The sequence below is a fragment of the Squalius cephalus genome (genome assembly GCF_949319135.1).
Source record: "Squalius cephalus genome assembly, chromosome: 18".
Taxonomy (NCBI): domain Eukaryota; kingdom Metazoa; phylum Chordata; class Actinopteri; order Cypriniformes; family Leuciscidae; genus Squalius; species Squalius cephalus.
The window spans coordinates 17,054,800-17,077,538 of NC_137139.1; the positions used below are offsets into that span (position 1 = coordinate 17,054,800).

General features: G+C 41.9%; 2 protein-coding genes across 7 annotated transcripts in view; both read left to right on the forward strand.

Moving 5' to 3' along the window:
* The first annotated feature begins 1,440 nt into the window (after window positions 1-1,440).
* LOC307145223 (F-box only protein 6-like) lies at window positions 1,441-4,500 on the forward strand. 6 transcript variants are annotated; one of them, XM_079848141.1, is made up of 7 exons: window positions 1,441-1,563; window positions 1,819-1,887; window positions 2,421-2,670; window positions 2,760-2,874; window positions 2,963-3,058; window positions 3,494-3,629; window positions 3,705-4,500. In XM_079848141.1, exons 2-7 carry the CDS (start codon window positions 1,828-1,830, stop codon window positions 3,849-3,851), a joined length of 804 nt encoding a protein of 267 aa, XP_079704267.1. In that variant the 5' UTR covers window positions 1,441-1,563; window positions 1,819-1,827; the 3' UTR covers window positions 3,852-4,500. The 6 variants fall into 6 exon arrangements, with proteins under 6 accessions (XP_079704267.1, XP_079704266.1, XP_079704270.1 ...); XM_079848142.1 differs by having other exon boundaries at window positions 1,458-1,563; window positions 2,424-2,670; XM_079848140.1 differs by having other exon boundaries at window positions 1,441-1,887.
* A 1,148-nt stretch (window positions 4,501-5,648) lies between these two features.
* Window positions 5,649-22,739, forward strand: part of LOC307145217 (uncharacterized protein) — a 76,557-nt gene continuing 59,466 nt past the window's right edge. The window contains exons 1-6 of the mRNA XM_079848125.1: window positions 5,649-5,921; window positions 17,557-17,806; window positions 17,891-18,005; window positions 18,135-18,230; window positions 20,703-20,838; window positions 20,934-21,076. Coding sequence (XP_079704251.1) covers window positions 5,862-5,921; window positions 17,557-17,806; window positions 17,891-18,005; window positions 18,135-18,230; window positions 20,703-20,838; window positions 20,934-21,076 — 800 coding nt within the window. The 5' untranslated portion in view covers window positions 5,649-5,861. The remainder of the gene's footprint in view (window positions 5,922-17,556; window positions 17,807-17,890; window positions 18,006-18,134; window positions 18,231-20,702; window positions 20,839-20,933; window positions 21,077-22,739) is intronic.

Genomic DNA, 22,739 nt, shown 5'->3' on the forward strand with positions numbered 1-22,739 from the left:
TGCTGAAGCTGAAACGTGCTGCGTAACAAGAGAATGAACCTCATTAGTTCTTGCGGAAGATCAAACATGCTCCATAACATGAGAATGAACCTCATTGGTTCTTGCAGAAGCTCAAACGTGCTGCGTAACATGAGAATGAACCTCATTGGTTCTTGCTGAAGCTCAAACGTGCTGCGTAACAAGAGAATGAACCTCATTGGTTCTTGCTGAAGCTCAAACGTGCTGCGTAACACGAGAATGAACCTCATTGGTTCTTGCTGAAGCTGAAACGTGCTGCGTAACAAGAGAATGAACCTCATTAGTTCTTGCGGAAGATCAAACATGCTCCATAACATGAGAATGAACCTCATTGGTTCTTGCAGAAGCTCAAACGTGCTGCGTAACATGAGAATGAACCTCATTGGTTCTTGCTGAAGCTCAAACGTGCTGCGTAACAAGAGAATGAACCTCATTGGTTCTTGCGGAAGATCAAACGTGCTGCGTAACACGAGAATGAACCTCATTGGGTTCTTGCAGAAGCTCAAACGTGCTGCGTAACACGAGAATGAACCTCATTGGGTTCTTGCAGAAGCTCAAACGTGCTGTGTAACATGAGAATGAACCTCATTAGTTCTTGCAGAAGATCAAACGTGCTGCGTAACACGAGAATGAACCTCATTAGCTCTTTTCAGTTTTTTTTTTCCAGCATTGACAAAAATAAAACCACTTCTGCAGAACTTGGCCTTTGACTTTAAAAGCTACATGGTCAGGTGGTGTAACTGTTTTTTTTGTCAATTGGCGTAACCAGTATTTTTCATAAAAATATAATTATACAGGAAAATGAATGTGGAATAAAATGTAATAATCTAGTTTAGTGTAATAACTTGGTTTTTAATTTCAGTCTTAACTTTAGTAAAAAATTGTGAAAATGTCATTTTTAATTAGGCTACATAAAATCAACATAAATACACTATGTACATTTTAACATACCTGATCGATGCATGCTTTTAAAATACGTTTTTACAAGATTTTCGAATTTCTCATCTTGACAAACCGCATTTGTCTCTGACCCATAAACAAAGTTAAGGTTATCAAACCTTTGAAACTTTGAAATAAGAAAAAACATTAAAGCTTGATTGTGATATAACACTATTTGCACTACATGCCTAATGTCATTTATTCTAGTCTTACTGACTCTACAGGAACCCTATAGCCAATAGGACAGGCGGTTTGGAAAATGGATGGATTGATAGTTGACCATATGGTGATGATTTTTTATATGGTAAGATTTTTATTTATTCGAAATCCAAAAACATTTTGTAATTTGATAACATGTAAGTGACCATATGTAAACCAGCTGCTGTGAATGAATACTGAAGCTTAATAGCTTTTGACCACCAGATGACAGTAATGTGCAACATGTGGAAAAGATCTGAGTAATGACAATACATTCGTTAGTGCTGTAGGAGGAGCCATTGGCATGGCGTCACTAACAATACTTACAGCAATACTTTCGGTTTGTCGAAACGTGTCGATACATGATCTCTAAGGAAAACATTGGGATTCCGACCAGAATCCTGGTACGTGTGCGGGAGATCTAAGCTGGAAATAAGTAGGCTATAATAGATCAGCTCTGACAGCGTCAGCCGGTAGGGAGTCGTCAAGACGCTCCGCTGCCAAATATTCCAGTTTTCCAGAAGCAGATTAGTCCTGCTGCAATGACAGTCGTTATCGCTGGTTAGAAGAACGATACTAATGCGAAGTTAGCTGTTTGTGTATCTCCGTTTTACTGTAACTTCGTCAGGCTATGATACGTAACTTCCGTGTTTCCACGCGTAGCGGATCTATATGGGTCAGTCAGAGAGCGAGCACATTCATGTTGCTTCGAGTCAATGCATTTCAGGCGAAGTAAGTTACATTGAGAACATCAAACTGGCCTAGACATAATGCAAAAATTGACTTTTCTGTTGGAAAATCCAGTTAAAAATGGTAGATGAGTTTGGAACACAGTGGTTTCTTTTCTTTCTCTTTTGTTTTTCTTTAGTTGTTTGCTGGTTTCTAGCTTGTCCAAGGGATGATGACGTCAAAACCCGGAAGACTTGGGCTAGTCTAGATTTTACTATGGGGTTTTAATTATAATGGATTTTTTTCAGTTTATGAGCACAAAAAAAAATCTGTGGTGATAAACATAACTTGCGATAATTGGACGTTTTGTTATACAAAGTAAACACACGCCCATAGCGTACGCGATTTCCGGGTTTTGACGTCAGCCCTTCACCACTATCTAAAGCTATCCATCAGCTGGTCATACAGGTATAAAGTGGGCAAAATAGTTTCTGGAACATTGTAGCTGATGACCATCTAGAAACCAGCAACCATGTTCTACAGCTGGATTTTCCAACAGGATCAGAACTGAAAGGTAATCTTTCTTCCTCTGTCAGCAGCCAGATGTTCCTCTAGCTGTGGTTGAGGAGATCCTACTGAACCTGCCTGAACATCAGGTGGTGCGAGTCTGTCGGCTGGTGTGTCGTGAGTGGAAGGAGCTGGTAGACAGTGCTGCACACTGGAGAGAGCGCTGTCGGAGAGAGGGGATCCAGCCCTGTGATGCCTCCAGACCCCCAGAGGACTGGCGCCTGTTTTACTTTATGACTAAGAAACGACGGAACTTGCTCAAGAATCCCAGAGCTGATGGTGAGCCTCATAATCAGGACTGTACAGAACATGTCAGTATATTAAAAAAAATGTTTGCACCTGTGTTTTTTTTCTAATGTTCTTATTAGATGATTTTCATGGATGGGAGATTGTAAAGTATGGAGGTGACCGCTGGGCGATCGAGGAAAATAGGAAACCATTTCCGGACGACACAGTCACCAAATGTTTTGTAACATCTTATGGGTATGTTTGATATTTTAGATCCTTCAAGAAAGTTAAATCAATCATTTAGCCAATCAACACATGAGTCACTCATAAACTTTGTCCTCAGGTTATGTTTGAAGCAACAGCTGATTGATTTGACGAAAGAAGGTTATAGTGGTGCTTTCATGGATCAAGTGCAACCTCATATCAAAATATCAGACTGGTGAGTGTCACTCAAACTCCCCATTTCATACTACAGTATCTTAGGTGGTGAATTTCATATTTTATGTGATGATTTTTTTTTGTGAATGACCTGTCCATCTGGGTCACATATGCCTTGTTGCAATATGACAACGCAATATTGATGTTTATATTTTACATCTGTAATTTGTATTATTATTGCAAGACTCTGCATAAAGTGTAATTTTGTTAAAACAATTCAAACCTTAAACCATAAAATATATTTTGTAAAATTGTTGTTGTTGTTGTTTTTTGACCCTGTTGACTTTTAGAACATCTTTTTTATGTTCCACATTAATGATAGCATAGTTTTAATCTTTGGGTGAACTATCCCTTTAAGAAGGTAGTACCCGTGTTAGGTACAAACCCATTTCTAATATGGAAGCACAATTATGAAACATACCTGTTTTACCTGCAGGTATGCGCCACGCTTTGATTGTGGGTGTCAATATGAGGTCTGTGTAGAGTTGCTTGATCAGAGGAAAAAAAACATCAAATCCTTTCAGCCTGAAAAAGTTTTCTTTGAACAGTGGAACGATGAGCCATGGTGTCAAGTAAGTAGAATAATACTTACAATTATTCTCCTGTTATCAAACTAAAAAGTCTGCATTTGTTTTTGTTTATTTCAGATGACACACGTCTTAAAGGATTATGGACATGGGGTTCGGTTTATCAGTTTCACTCATGGAGGGGTGGATACACAGTTCTGGGCAGGCCATTATGGAATACGGGTCACTAACAGTAGTGTGGAGATCTGTCCTGCTGCAGAGAAATAGTGTCTTCCTGCATGTTTTTTTTACATTCCTAAATGTACACATAAATAACCCTCAGATGAGGAATTCTAATTATGTAAGATACCAAGAATGTATACGTTATACTTTATTTTCCAAGTATAACGTTACAAAGCTCTGTTGTAAATGTTAGTGACTACTATATGCATCCATCCATGCTCTGCTTATGATATATACTTAAGAGCAATAAATGACTTCAAAGTTACTGTGTATAAGTGATGTTAATTTTTGAAACTTGTACACTCTATAATATTGAAGGGGGTGGACTGATGTATATGTAATGAGTGATTAATAATCAAGGATAAGCATTTTTACATAAATCATTTCTATATTCAATGAGTGATTGGAATATACTTTTAATAATATGTTTGATGTGAGTGTTAACCAGCTGCTTTTAGGTACATTCTGATGTAAACCTCAACACGTGTTGTCTAAATATCTGTTTCAAGCTGACGAGTTAAGGTTACATGGGTCCAACTATACGTGACTTCACCTGATTTACAGATTTGTACCTCTATCATGTGTATTGCTCTAGAAACTAAAGTGAATAGTATCTGTACTTCTTCCTGAGGAGGGATTGGGAATGTATTATCAGTATGTTTTGGTAGTTTGTCCTGATAATAATTAACTCAAAGGCCCTCTTCAACCTTGGAGAAACTGCGATTCCCTAGTGCTTTTGTGTGTGCGTTGGATGTTCTGTGCAGGTCTTGTTTAGGAGCTATGGGACACTTCGGCATGCAACAACAGACCCGAAGATGCCTTTCTCCGACCTCCGAGGTCCCAGCAGACCTAAATCTAGGAATCGTGCTTCAACTTTCATGACTAATGGTGTGGAAATTTGCTTAGACTATATATGTTCTTAGCCAATCAGAAACCTGAAGCAATGATGTAGCTTAGACCTTGGTGAAGGGTATAATTGCTGTGATCTTTGTAACTGTAAGGGGGACGGCCTACGAACTACTATGAGTCTTGAAGCTGACTTCAGCTGATGAAACTGCAGGTTTTATTTTTAAGATGGGCCAAAAAATATATTTAACTCGCACTAAAAAAGTAAAAAAAAAATATTAAATGCCAAGAGAAGAATGCAACTTTAGGAATTGCAAAATGAATGAGTGACAATTTGACAAGAAATGCTCATTGGGGCAGCAGGGTCACAAGAACAACTATCTTGTCTAAGGTGTCTAATTAATGTTCCATCTAATAAAACAAGATACTTTGTTGCTGAGTTTACACATACATTATATGGTTTCTATATTCCACTTAATGCTGCAGTAAAATGGTTTCATGAGGTATGCATATGTGGGACGTCCCCTAAGAACTGGCCATTCATTTTTTCTACTTGTTAGAAATTAGGTCTTTATAGGCCTTTCAAATCAAAGAATGTCAAATATCTCCAAAACGCTGCAATGTGGTTTCATATGAGGTAGACTATGACATTGCAAATAATTAGGCTGTAAACACATCTTAAATAAAGATTTAAAGAAAGAAAAAACATTATTCAAAGTAATACAGCACTGCCACAGGTACTTGTTATGAATAATAAGAATAACAAAGTACAAAACGTGAGATCTTTTTTTAAATGATCAGTTCTGGGCAACTCGAAGACAAAAGCGCTCTGAAAGCGCGTTCTCTGCTGTTCCTGAAATGACCGTAATAATAGTAGATACAGACTGTGAGTAATACGCGCAGACATTGTTTTTTATTATTTTTTTTTTTTATCGCTGCTGGATGCAGTCAGAGAATGTCTAATATGGCTATGCAGTCATGTGACTAACTGGAAGAAGTACACATAACGGACGGATCAGCAGTCACCCGGACCCACGCTCTTCTGCCGCAGTACAGGAGATTAGTGCTGCTCAATGATTAGAACAGCGATGCTAGACATACAGTATAACTAATGCGAAATTAGCAAGCTAATGTGAATTGTTTTTAAGTTGTAATACTGTAATACTGTTTACTGTAATATCGTTCGACTGTAAAACGTAACTTCTGTGGATGGATCCGTCAGAGAGTGATGTTGCTTGTTCGAGGAACTTTGAAGACAGTTCAGACTCAGTAAGATGTTCTTTGTTATGTTATACCGCCATTACTGGGATTCGGTGCTTTTTGTGTTCCCAGGAAAGATCTTACTGCCTTAAAATATTGAACAATATCAAATTTAAAGAGTTTACAGACCTGGGACATTCTTGCGCTGCCGAACTGGCCCAGGCGTAATAAGGAAATGGACGGCCCAGCCAGAATTTCTTTGTTCTAATAATGTTTTCAGCGGGTAGGCCTAGTTTTATTTAAGTTCCCAGAATGTTCTCGTAAAAGGTAGGATAACATTCTCTAAAAACATTCTAAAAATGTTTAATGATAACATTGTTAAAACATTATTTCCTAATGCTCTTATAACATTTTCAGTGGGTAGTTTTAAGTTCCCAGAATGTTCTCCTAAAAGGTAGGATAACTTTCTCTAAGAACACTCTAAAAATGTTTTGTGATGACCTTCTAAATTCATTCATAAATGATTTTTAACATAAAATTTTTAGAACATTATCCCTTAACATTCTTATAAAGTTTTTAGCAGGAAGTTTTATTTTTATTCTTAGAATGTTCTTCTAAAAGTTAGGATAAAATTCTCTAAAAACTCTTAAAATACTACTTAACATTCTTATACAGTTTTTAGTGGGAAGTTTTATTTTTGTTCCCAAAATGTTCTCTTAAACATAAAAAATGCTTAGCTATAACATTGTTAAAACATACAATTTTATTACTCTCAAAAATAAAACATCAAAATCTAACAGGTTTATTAATGGCATCCACATAAATTATTAGGCCCTAGAAGTTCTGCGTACAGTAGATGCCCAACATTACATGAAGAACTCAGTAAAGTCCAAAGTGCAATCACACGTCTTGCTGTGTTTGCTCAGAGCGCTCATCATCAGTCTTTGCTTGTCTTGGTTCTTGCAGAAAAATAATACAGTCATCTGCATTAAGGTGTTCTACTGTTCTTCAGCTGCTCTCCCAGTTAGCAGAATTGAGCTCTATTCTCTGTGTGCATGGTAGAGTTTTTCCTCATAGCCTATAAAAGAATATCATGCAACAGTGTAAACAGAAAGAATACAAATACATAGGCTATTACATATTAAGATCACAAGCAATATTGACTTTGAAAACTTTCAAAATTAGCCAGCCTAATTATTAATCAGAAATTATGTAAAGACTAATTTATTGAAAGTATAAATATGATACCTTATGAGTATCTATTTTGTTTCTGTAATTTAAAACATATACTTAATCCATTATATACATGTTAATAACACAACTAGAGGCTAAATTATGTGAACAAACTACAAACTTGGCTTGAGAAGTATGAACCTCGAACCAAGACTCGAACTCAGGTCGCCTTGAGCACAGCTGCAGTATGTCACAGCACTGCCCACGAGGCTTTTGCTCTGACGTAACAGCTCATTTTCATCAGATATACTGTCTATGGATTGTTACATTTCTTACAGATTTCTGCTTGTTTTAAATCAGATACAGATAAAGTAGCACTGCATTTGAATGCATTGGCGATAGAACAATTTCTAGTGTGATTTAATCATACCTGTGTATCATCTCTTTGCTATTAGCTAAGCTGTAAGTTTTAGTTACTTCAAAAGCAGAAAGAATATAACTTCTGTTTCTACGCAGTTTCTTATTGAGAAATCACAGGACAGTGTTGACACTAACTTTCTGTGCTACAGTAGGTTTCTGTGTGCGCACAATCTGCACGTTAAATGTGAGCTACTGTCTGTGCATATGAAAGCTTGTTTCTGCCATGGAATACAATTTTTAAAAAAGGTAACAATTCAACTCGTTTCGACTCACAATTCAAACTTTTTTTCCTCAAAAGTGCGAGATATAAACTCGCAATTGGTTGTTTGAAAGTCAGAATCACATGATAAATTAGAAAATCTGAGTAAAAAAAAGCAATTCTGTTTTTTGTTTTTTTGCTGACTTTTCTCAGAATTGTGAGATATAAAGTTGCAATTGCAAGTTATCAAGTCCAATTGACCATTTACTAAGACCCGCCCCCTTTAGTTACTGTTGCTATGTCCAACAAGCCATGGCGCTCTCATGCCACACATCATGTCATGCAATGAAAAATACATTGCGGATCAAAGAAAAAACGGTCAACGCGCAGAGGCAAGACAGAGCAGGTTACTTTTGATATGAAACAAAGTCTCAAAGTTTAAATTGTGTAATTTTTTTTTAAGAAATGTAAAAAAGAAAATACCTGTCAATCAAACTCCCTTCGAAGGGTGAATTCTGAGGGGAGTAAAAAAGTCAGCTCACAATTCTGATATTTTCTTGCAATTGTTTGTCTCTGCCTCACAATTCTGAAAAAAAAAAGGGAAAAAAAGCTGTCATTTTACTGATGGAAACAGACAGTAAAAAAGTGGACTTCAAAGATTTCTTATTCTGTAGCTCCCTGTGGGATTTTTTTGATAAGTCCATAAAAATGCATCTCTCCATGATAAAAGTGCTCCACACAGCTCTTGGGAGTTAATAAAGGCGAAAGGTGAAGCGAAGTGATGCGTTCGTGTAAGAAACATATCCATATTTATAACTTTATCGACTAAAATAACTTGCTTCAGGCAGACAGCCAATTGCGCCCAAAGAGTAACTCTTGACAATGTATGACGTAGGAGTAGCGTAAGCTTTGACGACTTCCGCGGTTCAAACAAACAGGGCTAGGCAATAAATTCAAGCTCCTCCCACGTTTCTCTTTAAAAATTCTCGTTTTAGACTTCTAATTCATGACTGGTGTTTTGTTTTTCTCCATCCTCTGCGCGTTCTTCAATACGCTGTGCGTCATGTCAGTTTCTCACTTACTCTTTCGCTGTATAGTTTCTGGAGCATGCACTTGCATTATATTGGCTTACAATAATGGATAATTTTTCTAAAAATCTCTATGGAAAGAAAGTCAGATATACATCTGGGATGGCACGAGGCGAGGGAGAAAAAAAGAGATCATTTTTATTTTGGAGTACGTTGTGCCTTTAAAATTTACTATGGTTTTATATACTGCAGTGGATACTTACTAGTGATGGACTAGTTTCTCTGTTGGTGCCTGTTCTGCTCCGTAAACATTGTTCCAATGCTTGATCTTAAAAAATTAAATAAAAAATAGTTAAAAAGTGTGTTAATGTGTGTTAACAGACTTTTGATCTGGGTGACATAGGACCATTTTCTAATGTGTTCCTTAAGTGTTATATAAATCTGGAGAACCTTTACTAACATTAACCATGGTTTTGCTACACTAACTAAATGGTAATAAATTATTGTAATCAATCCACCATAAAAAACATGGTTTCTACATTTTTACTATAATAAAAAAAACATGGTTAATTTAGCAAAGGACCCTGGGAACATGTCCTTAAAAGAACAGCTCATCCAAAAAATAGAGTTCTCTCATTATTTACTCACCCTTATGTTGTTCCAAAACTGCAAAACTGCATGAATTTCTTTTGTATAACCTTAATTAAGATATCTTGAGAAATGCCTTCACTGTTTTGTTTTTTTTCCATACAATGGGTTCCAATGTTATGGGTTCCAATGTGGTTTTATTCCCAACATTCTTGTGTTTCACAGAAGTAAGTCATACAGGTTTGAAAATAATTTCATTTTGAAAGGACATTTATGTTTGGGTCTGCTAGGCCCGTAAACTCATATCAAGAAGATAGGTAAAATATTGTATGGAGGGTTTGAACCAGTGTGCCTTTGAGCAGAGTTTACATGTTCTGCCTCTATTTCACGTGTATTTTACTACAATACTCACCGCAAATGAAGATCGTGTGCTGGATAGTATTTATTCCCAAAGTTCCTGGATAATGAGGGAAACACACACATACACAGCAATTAGCTATTTGTATTTACTTACTAAAAGAGACATTTGCAAAAGCTTGCAAAATTTTACTCATCAGCTCAAAAACATTATGATGATTCATCATTTTGACTGATCCCGCGATCAACAATTTTCAAAAGCCTAGTTTGCATATTCTTCTAGAGTCAAGGAGTGTGGTTCGAGTTCCTTTCTGTATAAAGACACAATGTTCTCATCTCAGTTCACTCATTGTATGCTCCTATGCTGAGTTTTATTTTATTTTTTTTATCAAAAACTAAGCTGACAATATTTACACATGCTAGCAACACATAACATTAGCCTAATACATTGAAATATGTAGGCTACTAATATCGATATTGCTCTAATCGTGTTTAGATTCTCAATTTAACACACTATTTGATTATGGAAGCATATGGGTAGCAATATTCAATTTGAAATGTAATATGCAAAATGACAATGCAATATGTAAAATGGCAATGCATTTCTGTATTTAAATTTAAATTTTCCCATACATTTGTGCAACGTTTGGTGCAAAATGAAAATTCAATTATAAAATTTACATTTGCCATTTCATACTCTAGTTTTAATATGTAAATTGAATACATATTTTAACGCTTTATAAGTTGCAAAATTAAAATTAAAATGTATTACAGAAATGATTAGATATGTTTAACATGTTCAAGCAAAAACTGTAGCAAAATTGTAATTTAAATGTTATTTTTTTCTTAATTGCATTTACACTCACAGTTAAGACACTTGCGATTGCATTTCCATCAAGTGTCCCGCAATGAATGTAGCAAAATTCAATGTGCAATTTGAAAATGCATTCTGAGCCGATCACGTGCCCACCCCGCCCTGTCAATCACTGCGTGAAGTTGGCCCCACCCCCAACGCAAAATAGGCTCAATCGTTTTTACTTCGTTTGTGCTGTAATTTTTGTTTGTTTGTGCTGCTTCTGTTTTTTAGATAGTAAAATAATATTTATAGGTAATTCTGTCACCCAGCCCGCCACATGCTCCAAATAAAATAGATCGGTTTGTGCCGGTTTTGTTTGTGCTGCTTCAGTTTTTGAAATATTAGACCGAATTATAGACGATGACGTCACCAGCCCACGACCTGCTCCACATTCACCCAAAATAGTCTCATATGTTTGTGCTAATTTGCGCCGATAAATGTTTATTTTGTGCTGCTTCGGTTTCTTAAATATTAAAATAATATGTATTGGTCATTCTGAGGTAACTCAGCCCCCCGACCTGCTCCACATTCACCCAAAATAGTCTCGTTTGTTTGTGCGATCGTTTGTGCTGGTTAAAGTTTTGTTTGTGCTGCTTCGTTGTTTAAAATATTAGACACTGAATTATAGACGATGACGTCACCAGCCCTTGACCTGCTCCACCCAAAAAAGGCTAGGTCGATGAATTTGACCCGTCAGATTCCGTGACCCTGTGTAACCTTGTGGAGTGCAATAAGTGAGGAGACAAAAGACGGAGATGCGTCGAGTCAGCTTTACTCTCCACTTCAATATTAAACAAAACACTGTACAGCGAGTGAGGTCAAAACAGACACACAGCGTTAACCCGGAAACCGTAAATCAAAACAACTCTCCCTTAAAGGTACAGTCCCTTGGTGAATGTCTCTTTCGGTCTTTCTTGTGGGTCACCACACAGGCCCCCCCAGAATTCACCCATAACAACAGGGCCAGACCGAACAGGTACTCCAAATATAACATAGGACACAATTCACTAGTGCAAAAGAGAACAGTCCAGCTCATAACAGTCCCTAGAAAAGTCAACGTATAGGGGGGCGGACCAAGCGGCCATACCGGCTGCGCTTAACAGGAGAGGGGCAAAGGGCAAGGGGCGGGGCAGGGGCAGGGGTCGAGGCTGCTGCAGGGGGGCGCCCTCGCCGTGGGGGCTGGGCCAGCTGAAGCGGTTCACCAATATCCACATGAGCAGGCTTAAGACGGTCTATAGCCACCCGCTCCGGTCTGCCCCCCATATCCACAATAGGGCTGTCACTTTTGTGAAAAAATCCTGTTTGATTTTTGAGACATATGTGTTCATTGAATCGATTGTAAAATCGATTTTCCATGTCTAAAGACGTTTCGATTTTAAACGCCAAATATGGGCAAATCCACGGACAACTAACAGGCATTAGGACGAACGTAAAGAGGGCGCTGGAGACGCGCACAAGTCAGAAATATTCCTCTTGATTTATTGGCGTGAAGTTTCGTGCACAATGACAAACAGGAGTGCAACATTCTCGAAAAGCAATAAGCAGAGTGGACTGCTATAACATCAGTGAGAAACATCACTGCAGTCTTTAACATGCCTGTGCTTACGGTTAGAAAAGCCAAACAAATGTTGCCTACGTAGGCGATTGTTGACCGTAGCCTGAATCTGTATCTGTATGCATGAGACTGTCTGAATACCGGCAGAATTCACATTTTTGTAGTAAAAATAGAAACATTATGCAGAAGTATAATGTGTGTTTGTCAGAGTTGCTGTGTGATGCGCGTTCGCTGCGGGCGTATCGTGACGAGCTGGACGCGCTCCGAGAGAAGACCGTTAAAATCGATTCCCTATTTTCGTTTTCGAAACTTGTGTTGGTTGGTCCGATCGATTGTGCAATCGATTTTCGAACGTAAAGTGACAGCCCTAATCCACAACAAAGTTCTTAGACCCTCCCACCAGGACACGGAAGGGCCCATCGTAGGGGGGCTGCAACGGAGTACGATGGCCATCGTGGCGGATGAAGACATACTTGGCTGACGGTAAATCCTTGGGCACATAGGACTGAGGGAGGCCATGGTGAGACGTTGGAATGGGAACAAAAGCGTCGGCAATGTCCCGAGACACAGCGCGATGGGAGGCAACTGACCACGGGGCCGTGGCATCTGGAAGAAACTCCCCCGGGACGCGCAAAGGCTGGCCATACACCAGCTCGGCCGACGAGGCTTGAAGATCTTCCTTGGGGGCGGAATCGAAGGCCAAGCATAACCCATGGGAGGCGGTCAGCCCAGTCGCTGCCCGTAAGGCTGGCCCTGAGCGCGGCTTTCATGTCCCGATGGAACCGCTCGCAAAGTCCGTTGCTCTTTGGGTTATAGGCTGTGGTACGGTGGACCTTCACCCCCAGGACCTCAGCGACCGCAGTCCAAAGCTCCGATGTGAACTGCGGACCTCTGTCCGAGGAAAGGTCGGACGGTGTGCCGAAACGGGCCACCCAAGCCATAATGAATGCCCGGGCCACTTCAGCTGATGTAGTGGAGGACAGGGGAACTACTTCTGGCCACCTGGTGGTCCTATCCACCATGGTGAGGAGGTAGGTGTAACCACGGGAGGGGGGAAGTGGGCCCACCAGGTCCACATTCACATGATCAAAACGCCTCTCTGGCACTTTGAAGGGTGCCAAAGGGGCCTTGGTATGACGAGTCACCTTTGCGCGCTGGCACGCCACACAGGCAGCAGCTCAGGTCCTGACGTCCCTCCGCAGGCCCGGCCAGACAAACTTGGCCCCCACCAGCTTGGTAGATGCCTTCACCCCCGGGTGGGAAAGGCTGTGGATGGCGTCAAAAACCTTATGCCTCCAGCCAGCGGGAACCATAGGGCGTGGTTGGCCAGTGGAGACGTCGCAGAGGAGTGTAGTGTTGGCCGTATCAAACACTACATCTTCCATGAGCAAAGCAGTGGGGGCCGTCCTGTAGGCTTGCACCTCAGAGTCCGCGGTCTGATCCTCAGCCATAGCTGCATAATCGAGGCCCAAGTGGACGGAACCAGTGACCGCCCGGGAGAGGCAGTCGGCGACGAAATTGTCTTTGCCGGCCACGTGCTGAATGTCAGTGGTGTACTCAGAGATGGCAGCGAGCTGACGCTGTTGTCGACCAGACCATGGCTCCGAAGACTTGGCCATGGCGAACGTCAGTGGCTTGTGGTCAACGAAAGCTGTGGCCCTCCAACAGGAAACGGAAATGACGGGTGGCAAGGAAAAGACCCAGGAGCTCCCTGTCGAAGGCGCTGTATTTCCTCTCGTTGTCACGGAGCTTCCTGCTGAAAAAGGCCAGCGGCTGCCAGGCTCCCCCCACCCACTGTTCACACACAGCCCCCACGGCGTAATCAGAGGCGTCCGTAGTAAGAGCAACTGGGGCGGTCGGAGACGGGTGCGCCAGCAGAGCAGCGTTGGCCAGCGCGGTTTTAGCAGCATCAAAGGCACCAGTCCTCTCTGGGGACCAAACCAACACGTCCGCCGGCCTCCCACCCCGTAAGGCGTCGTACAATGGTCGCATGAGTTGGGCCCAGGGGACGGCCCCCTGTGGGGTGATGTGGTGGCCGAAGGAAAGTGATGGGCGACCGGCCAAACTCGCACTTGGCAGGGTTAATGATGAGACCATGCTCACTGAGCCGGCCGAACAGCTGCCGGAGATGCTTCAGGTGGTCGTCTGCAGAAACGCTGGCCACAAGAATGTCGTCCAAGTAAACAAAAAGGAAGGGCATGTCCCGCAGCACAGAGTCCATGAGGCGTTGAAACGTCTGCGCTGCCCCCTTGAGGCCGAAAGGCATCCGTAGGAATTCGAAAAGGCCAAAGGGTGTGATGACCGCTGTCTTGGGTACATCCTGCAGGTGGACAGGCACCTGGTGGTAACCTCGCACCAGGTCCACTTTTGAAAAGATGGTGGCGCCGGCTAGATGGGCGGAGAAGTCCTGTATGTGTGGCACTGGGTACCGGTCAGGGGTGGTGGCATTGTTTAGGCGACGGAAATCACCGCAGGGACGCCAACCGCCATCAGCCTTGGTCACCATGTGCAGGGGGGAAGCCCACGGGCTGTTGGAGCGGCGCACAATGCCGAGGTGCTCCATGGTAGTGAACTCCTCCCTGGCGATCGCGAGCTTGGCAGAGTCGAGGCGCCGAGCTCGTGCATAGACTGGGGGGCCAACCGTGGTGATGTAGTGCTCCACGCCATGCTTAGCCACCGCCGATGAAAATGTGGGCGTGGTGATGTCAGGGAACTCAGCAAGCAGGCGTTGATACAGGTCTCCGGTGGCAAGCGTGTTCGACAGACAAAGCGCCCCCATCCCTCCCAGCGTGCAGGGGTACGAAGCAAAAGAGAGGGCGTCAATCTGGCGGCAGTTTGTAACATCCACCAACAGTCTATAAGCGCAGAGGAAATCCGCCCCCAGGAGCGGCGTAGACACGCCGGCCATGACGAAATCCCAGCCGAAACGCCGCCCGCCGAAACCTACTTCCACATACCTTGTGCCATAGGTACGAATGGGCGTGCCGTTGGCGGCGTCCATCGGGGGACCCTGCCCGCCAGCTATGGTGTCCACAGGCTTCGCCGGCAGGACGCTGCGCTGAGCCCCAGAATCGACCAGCAGCCGCCGGCCGGACAAGGAGTCAGTGATGAATAACAGCTTGCAGTCACGGCCAGCGCCCATAGCTGCTAATGAGCGCCGGCCCTGGCTTTTCCCTGGGATCCAAAACTGCAAGGCTGGCGACACTGCTTGGCCTTGGCCCCAAACCTGGAATGGTAATAACACCACCCTTCCTCACGCTGTCGGCGGGCCGTCACAGCAGCTGCGGTGTCCGGGTCGTCCTCTGTTGGTGGAAGCAGGGCAGACGTGCGCTGGGGGGGCAGCAGTAAGCTGGTCAGATGATGTCTTTAAATCTGTCTTTTGGTTGGGCTTAGACAATCATCTGTACCAGCAAGCCCCAGCAGCAGCTTTTCCAGGAACCTGCGCCAGTTACCTCGATCATGTGTTGTGGTTGAGTGGGTCAGCCCTCACCGTTGGTGAGGCTGAAGATGACATCACCACTCAACCACACACACCAGCCATCTTCACCACGCCACCCATCATCATCCGGAAGTCAGCCGAGCCCGCACTTCACGCCAGTCCAGCCGAGCCCGCACTTCACGCCAGATCTGCCGAGCCTAAGGCAGTATGCGTCATGCCCGCCGCGCCTGTGACAGTAAGCGCCATGCACGCCGAGCTAGAGACTGACTGCGTCGTGCCCCAGAATTATTTTCTTTTATCCCGCCGAGTTTGAAGCCCTCTTCGCCGCTGGTCCCGTCCAGCTCAGAGCCCCCTTCGCCGCTGGTCCCGTCCAGCTCAGAGCCCCCTTTGCCGCTGGTCCCGTCCAGCACAGAGCCTTCGCCGCTGGTCCCGTCCAGCACAGAGCCTTCGCCGCTGGTCCCGTCCAGCACAGAGCCTTCACCGCTGGTCCCGTCCAGCACAGAGCCCTCGTCCCGTCTGCCCAGCCGGAGACTGTTCATGTCCATGTCCCTGTTCCAGAGCCTGTCCCAGAGGCTTGTCTTGACGCCGTCACTCTCCCCAAGAAATTTTTTTGGGGGGGCCATATGTCCTCGCCGTGGCCACCCAAGGGCCCACGGCCACCAGAAAAGGCCACCGCCCGAAGGGTCTTTACCGCCATGGCCACCTCCTCATCCTACTTCGCCATGGCCACCTCCTCAGCCTGCATTGCCATGGTCTCCTCGTCCTGTGCCGCCGGGGTCGGCGATACCATCCTGGAGTCTCCTGTCTGTCATCTCCCTGTCCACCCTCTGGACACAGACTCCAGCATGCCCTCCCTCCCTCCCTCCCTCCCTCCCGTGCCTTCTACGGCGCGGTTTGCGCCTAGCGGGAGGGGGGAGTAATGTCACATTCACCACCTTCTTCGTCTGTGTCTTCACTACACTTCCCAGAATCCTGTCATCATCACCTGCACCTGCTCCTCATCACCATCATCATCATCATCATCATCATCACGTCACCTGTTTTCTTTGTCATTATCTGTTTATTTAAGTTCCCCTCTCACTCCTTTTCGTTGCTGGTTATTGTTTGAGCACACGCTCACTGTTTCGTGGTTTTCTTTATTAATAAACCTTTGCTATTTTGTATCTTCGCCTGACCTTCGTCTTTGATCCGTGGACGTTACAGGAACATTGTGCCAATGTTTTCCTGAACATATAATCTGTTATCTAAACAATATCCTCAAAACATCCTCAATGTTACATTTAAAATGTTCTAGCTTTAACGCGTCACATTACAAGAACGTTTTATAAAAAACACTCCATCTCAGGTCTTAGTGATATCCTCAAAACATTTTATGAACGTGTATTTGATCATGTTTCTCCTTTGTTATTATGGAACTTTGTGCCAATGCTTTACTGAGAACATTATATAATCTTATCTCAACAATATCTTCAAAACATCCTCAATGTTACATTTAAAATGTTCTAGCTTTAACACGTCACATTACAAGAATGTTTTATAAAAAAACACTCCGTCATCTCAGGTCTCAGTGATATCCTCAAAACACTTTACAAATGTTGATTTGATATGTTCCTCTTGTTATAATGGAACATTGTGCCAATGTTTTACTGAGAACATTATATAATCTGTTATCTCAACAACATCCTCAAAACATCCTCAATGTTAGTTAAAACGTTATATTTTAGTTTACATTTAACATATGAACATTATTTGAAATGAGAAAACATCCTTAAAACCTTCTTTAAACATTACATGCAAATGTTTTCTCTAAAACATTAACCAAACTTTTAGGGAATGTTATCCAAAGTTCTGAGAACGTTCCCTGCTAGCTGGGTAACTTTTCTGCTAGAAAATCTTTTTTTGGAACATGGTAACTAGTTTCTATCAATTCTAAGCTGGTGGACCAGAAATAATCAACTACAAGCTGGTTTTTGAGACATGGTAGCTGAAGACCAACTGAAAACTATCAAACATGTCCCACAGCTGAATCTTTCAACAGCACTCAAAAGGTAAGGTTAGAACTGAAAGGTAATCTTTCTTCCTCTGTCAGCAGTCAGCTGTTCCTCTAGCTGTGGTTGAGGAGATCCTACTGAACCTGCCTGAACATCAGGTGGTGCGAGTCTGTCGGCTGGTGTGTCGTGAGTGGAAGGAGCTGGTGGACAGTGCTGCACACTGGAGAGAGCGCTGTCGGAGAGAGGGGATCCAGCCCTGTGATGCTTCCAGACCCCCAGAGGACTGGCGCCTGTTTTACTTTATGACTAAGAAACGACGGAACTTGCTCAAGAATCCCAGAGCAGAAGGTGAGCCTTGTCAAGATTGTACAATAAGTGTCACTATAATGTTTTTTTCTTAAGATAATGTATTTTTTCTGATGTTTTAATTAGATGGACTTCAAGGATGGGAGAATGAACAGAATGGAGATGGCTGCTGGGTGACAGAGGAAAATAGAAAACTATTTCCGGACAACACTGTCACAAAATGTTTTTCAACATCTCATAGGTATGTTTGATATTTTAGATTTTTCAAGAAGCTCGTTTTGAGCTCATTTAAAAGTCAATGTTACAATATGAAAATAAATAAATCATGAAGCCAATCCATACATAAATCAATCATAAACTTTGTCCTCAGGTCATGTTTGAAGCGACAGCTGATTGATTTGATGAAAGAAGGTTATAGTGGTGCTTTCATGGATCAACAGCAACCTCATATCAAAATATCAGACTGGTGAGTGTCACTCAAAATCCCATTTCATGCTACAGTATCTTAGGTGGTGAAGTTAATATTTTATGTGATTAATTCTTGTGAATGACCTGTCCATCTGGGTCACATTCACCTTGAATTGTGGAATTGTGCCTGGCAGTATGAGAACCCACGTGGTATGATTTTTATATGTAATTTTTTTTTAATGTTATTGGCAGATTATTTTGTATTTTTATTGCAATAATCTGCATACATTTTATGTAATCAGGACTAGGGGTTTCACAACTACTGATTTTTGCTAGTTGACTAGTTTTGCATAACAGTCGTCGACTAGTCGTTAAAGTGTAAGTTGCAGGTTAAATTTTTCACGAAGTAATGCAATGTGTTTATTAAACATAAAGATAAGAACCGCCCACCATTGTTTTTTATACCAAAATGCTGATATAATATGAAAAGTTGGCACTTTTAACAGTGGTTTTAACCGCTCCCGCTGCCTTCCACTAGATGGGGCGTGACGTCATAAGAGGAACTCACTAGTAGAGTTACCGTACGCTTGCAGCTATAGATGCCTTACATAACTTCAGAAAAGTTGGTTGTATGTTTTATTTGATAAAAAAATTATGGATAAAATAACTCCATTGTAAACATACTCGTGTGTGCTTGACTTCAAGGGGACCGTGATCCTGCCTGAAATGAGAATAAGCTATTCGCAAAACAAACGGGTTCAGGCACGTCAGATCAGCCGGTCGCAGGTCGAGCTGTTCCACTAAACTCCACAACGCGTTCACCTCACGGCAGCACACACTCTCCACTGCTGATAGCCCACACAAACACAGTGATGGGGACATCGATCTCTCTTTTTCTTTTCTGACAATAAACATCGCTAATTAAATCGTGAGAAATTGATAACGCGTGGACTGAGGAAGGGTATTACATGACGTTTGAGGCGTCGATGAGACTAGCGATCTGTGCAGTGTGTGCATCTCTAACGTTGCAGGCTTGCAGCTCTGATTTGGACTGACTTACTGTAAGTAAATAATGTCTTCAGTCGTTGTCCCTCCTTGCTATTCTACATGACGGCAATATTTTGAAAAGACTCGCTTGTTCCGTTATATTATCCGGGTTAAGTTTGCACCAGGCTAGACTAGCTCTAACGTAGCTAACGTTACTCACCTGGCCAACCCTCCACTCATTCTCCTCACACCAAGCATTAATAACTCTTTGAGTGCCATGGCTCCCCTCTCTCACGCCTGACCAGTTAAAAATTGTAGGGCTGTGGTCCATAAAGAATTTGATGGTTTCCCACATCCTCAGTCGTTCTCCAAATAGCCATAATACAGTGGGAATCTAGCAGAGTATGGGTTGCGAGTTCCTCTTATGACGTCATCACCCAGTAACTGAAAAAACACGCTACCTTTGAAGAAACCCCAATAAATGTTATTTTAACGCATTTTAAGACAGAAATAATTAAATATATACATATAGAGCACTTTAATTTACACATTAATTGACTGTGGTGGTTAACCTGCAACTTACACTTTAAATTATTTATTCATTAAATTGACGCATTGAGCATTGTTAAGGAAGACACAGAGGAAGGAGTTCTGGTGAATCATTGGACATGTATTTTTGAAATTCAGAAATAACATAATAAATAAATCCATCAGTTATTCTTTTCATCAACATGTGTTAATACAAAAACAGCAGCATTCATTTAAAACATTCTTGTAATTAAAACATTCTTGTTATGAACCGCGCCACACCACGCGCATCAGCGAACGTTGCAGATAAACATTGCCACATGGCTAGCCTCAGACAATAACATTGTCAACATCACAACTCTGAGTTTTGCATATAGTTTTAACTACATTTTTCATTGCACCTTTAAGCAAATATCATTTAAGCATGTATAGGCCAATATTTTACCTAACGTAACCTCGGTTCTCTCTAGAAGAGGGAACGAGTATTGCGTAACCTGCCGTGCTCGCGCCCCGAGCTGGTCTCGCTTCAGTCGATGAAAACCAGCGTCATTGCCACGAACGGTTGCTGTTGGCAGTGGGTGTTTCATCCTAAGATGATTATCCATTGCAGATGTATTGCTATTGTATTTTAGCACTGCTTTACATAACTTACAGGTAACGGTGGATGTGTCTACATTTTCTGTGAAGTATTTCCACACATAGGATGACCTTGACAGTTTTGGACCTATGTTTTGAACGCATAGGTACCTCAACTCCTGACGCCATTTTGTTTCCGACTAGTCGATTAGGGCCGACAGCGCAGACTAGTGGTTGTGACAGTCGACTAGTCGACTAGTTGATGAAACCCCTAATCAGGACATAAATTGAATTGAAGTGTCACTAAAAAGATAGTTCACCTAAAAATGAATATTCTGTCATCATTTACTCACCCTGTATTGACTTTCTTTCTACAAAAGAAGATATTTTGAAAAAAAAAATATATATATATATATATATTTTCCTGACTTATCTGCAGGTATACCCCACTCCCTGGTTGTAGAAGTGTATATAGGATCTGTGTAGAGTTGCTGGATGAGAAGAAGAAACCCATCAGGACCTTTCAGCCTTATAAAGTTTTCTTTCAACAGGGGGACAGTTATCCATGGTGTCAAGTGAGTTAATTAATATTAACAATGCAGTTATTCCCCTGTAATCAAACTAATAGTCAATGCTTAAATGTTCCTGTGCCTATTCTGCCTTATTTCAGATGACCCAGGTCTTTAAGGGTTATGGACCTGGAGTTCGGTTTATCAGTTTCACTCACGGTGGGAAGGATAGACAGTTCTGGGCAGGCTGCTATGGAATGCTGGTCACTAACAGTAGCGTGGAGATCTGTCCTGCTGCCGAGAGGTAGTGTTTTCCAGAATATTTTTTTTACATTCCTAAATTTAACAGTAAAATGGATATTCTTCTTGTCGGCTCAAAAAACAATCTGATGTTCATCTGTGAATATTGATAACTTTCCTGAGTCTGTTTCTAAACAAGTTCATAGTTTGGGGGTCATACTTGACTGTAGTCTCTCATTTGAAGCACATATAAACAGTGTAATTTGCTCTGCATATTTCCACATAATATTAACCGACTTCGTCTGGCTCTCTCAGTAAAGAGCACTGCGATTCTTGTTCATGCTTTAGTCACTTCCTGTATTGATTACTGCAACGCTCTTTTTCATGGACTGCCTTCAAAGCTTCTCTACAAACTCAGCTAGTACAGAACTCCGCTGATTGAATTATCTGCAGAACTCCTCTACCTGAACACATTACTCTTATACTACAACACTTGCATTGGCTCTTGGTTAATTATCATATTGATTTTAAAATTCTTCTTAATTACAAGCCACTCAATAATCTTGCCCCTTCATACTTATCTGACCTTCTTCATATCTTACACTCCTACTCGTACTTTAAAGGGGTGGTTGATTATGATTTCACTTTTCTTACTTTAGTTAGTGTGTAATGTTGCTGTTTGAGCATAAACAACATCTGCAAAGTTACAACGCTCAAAGGTCAAAGCAAAGGGAGATATTTACTTTTACAGAAATGGCTTTTTAAGGACTACAAGAAACAACTGATAGGGACTACACAACATTCCTCCCAGGTTAGTGACATCACAAACCCTAAAATTGACAAACTCCGCCCCCGGGAACACGCAACAAAGGGAGTGAGGCCATGATGAGAAGAGGAAGAGTTTTGTAGTAGAGCACATTTGTGAGTCTGCTCAAGCTGTCGCATCCGTGTTTCCACACATACTGCAATACAGTACATAACACAAATGCACTTTAGGCATCTTACATCAGTTCCCACACGAGCGATTTATTGATTATCATGACAGAATATGCTAATCAAAGACTTGAAGATAGTTAACTCCACATCAGCAACATAAATTCATCAACTAACCATTTAGAAACACTGAAGTTGCATGCAAGTTCAGTTGCATTCTACATGTTGTTACTTCTTCTTGAGTCACTCCATCATTGTCCGACTCCGATTTGAACATAAAAGGCAGAACAGCTTCTGACATTTTAGTGCGTGTCTGTCTGCAAGCTGCAAAGAATACAAGCTCTTGAAGCTCCACCCTCTGTTCTGGGAGCATTTTTTGCGTTTTTGCTCTCCTTCAAAAAGGGATAATTTTAACTTGCTATAAAAAATGATCTGTGGGGTATTTTTAGTTAAAATTACATACACATACACACTCTGGGGACAACAGAGACTTATTTTACATCTTATAAAAAGGGGCGTTATACCACCCCTTTAAAATCATCTTCTGCACTCACTTTTATTCTCCCTCAAACTCACACTACTTCTATGGGGTCCCGAGCCTTTAGTCATGCAGCTCCTTATTTATGGAACTTGCTGCCACAGGATTTGCGAAACAGTGAAAGTCTTCGTGTTTTTAAATCTCACCTTGAGACCAATCTTATTCGGCAGGCTTTTATGTGATTACTTTTATGTTTGTATCCAGTCTGTCCAGACTATAATAATTATTCTTTTTTTAATGTTGATTGTTTTATTGT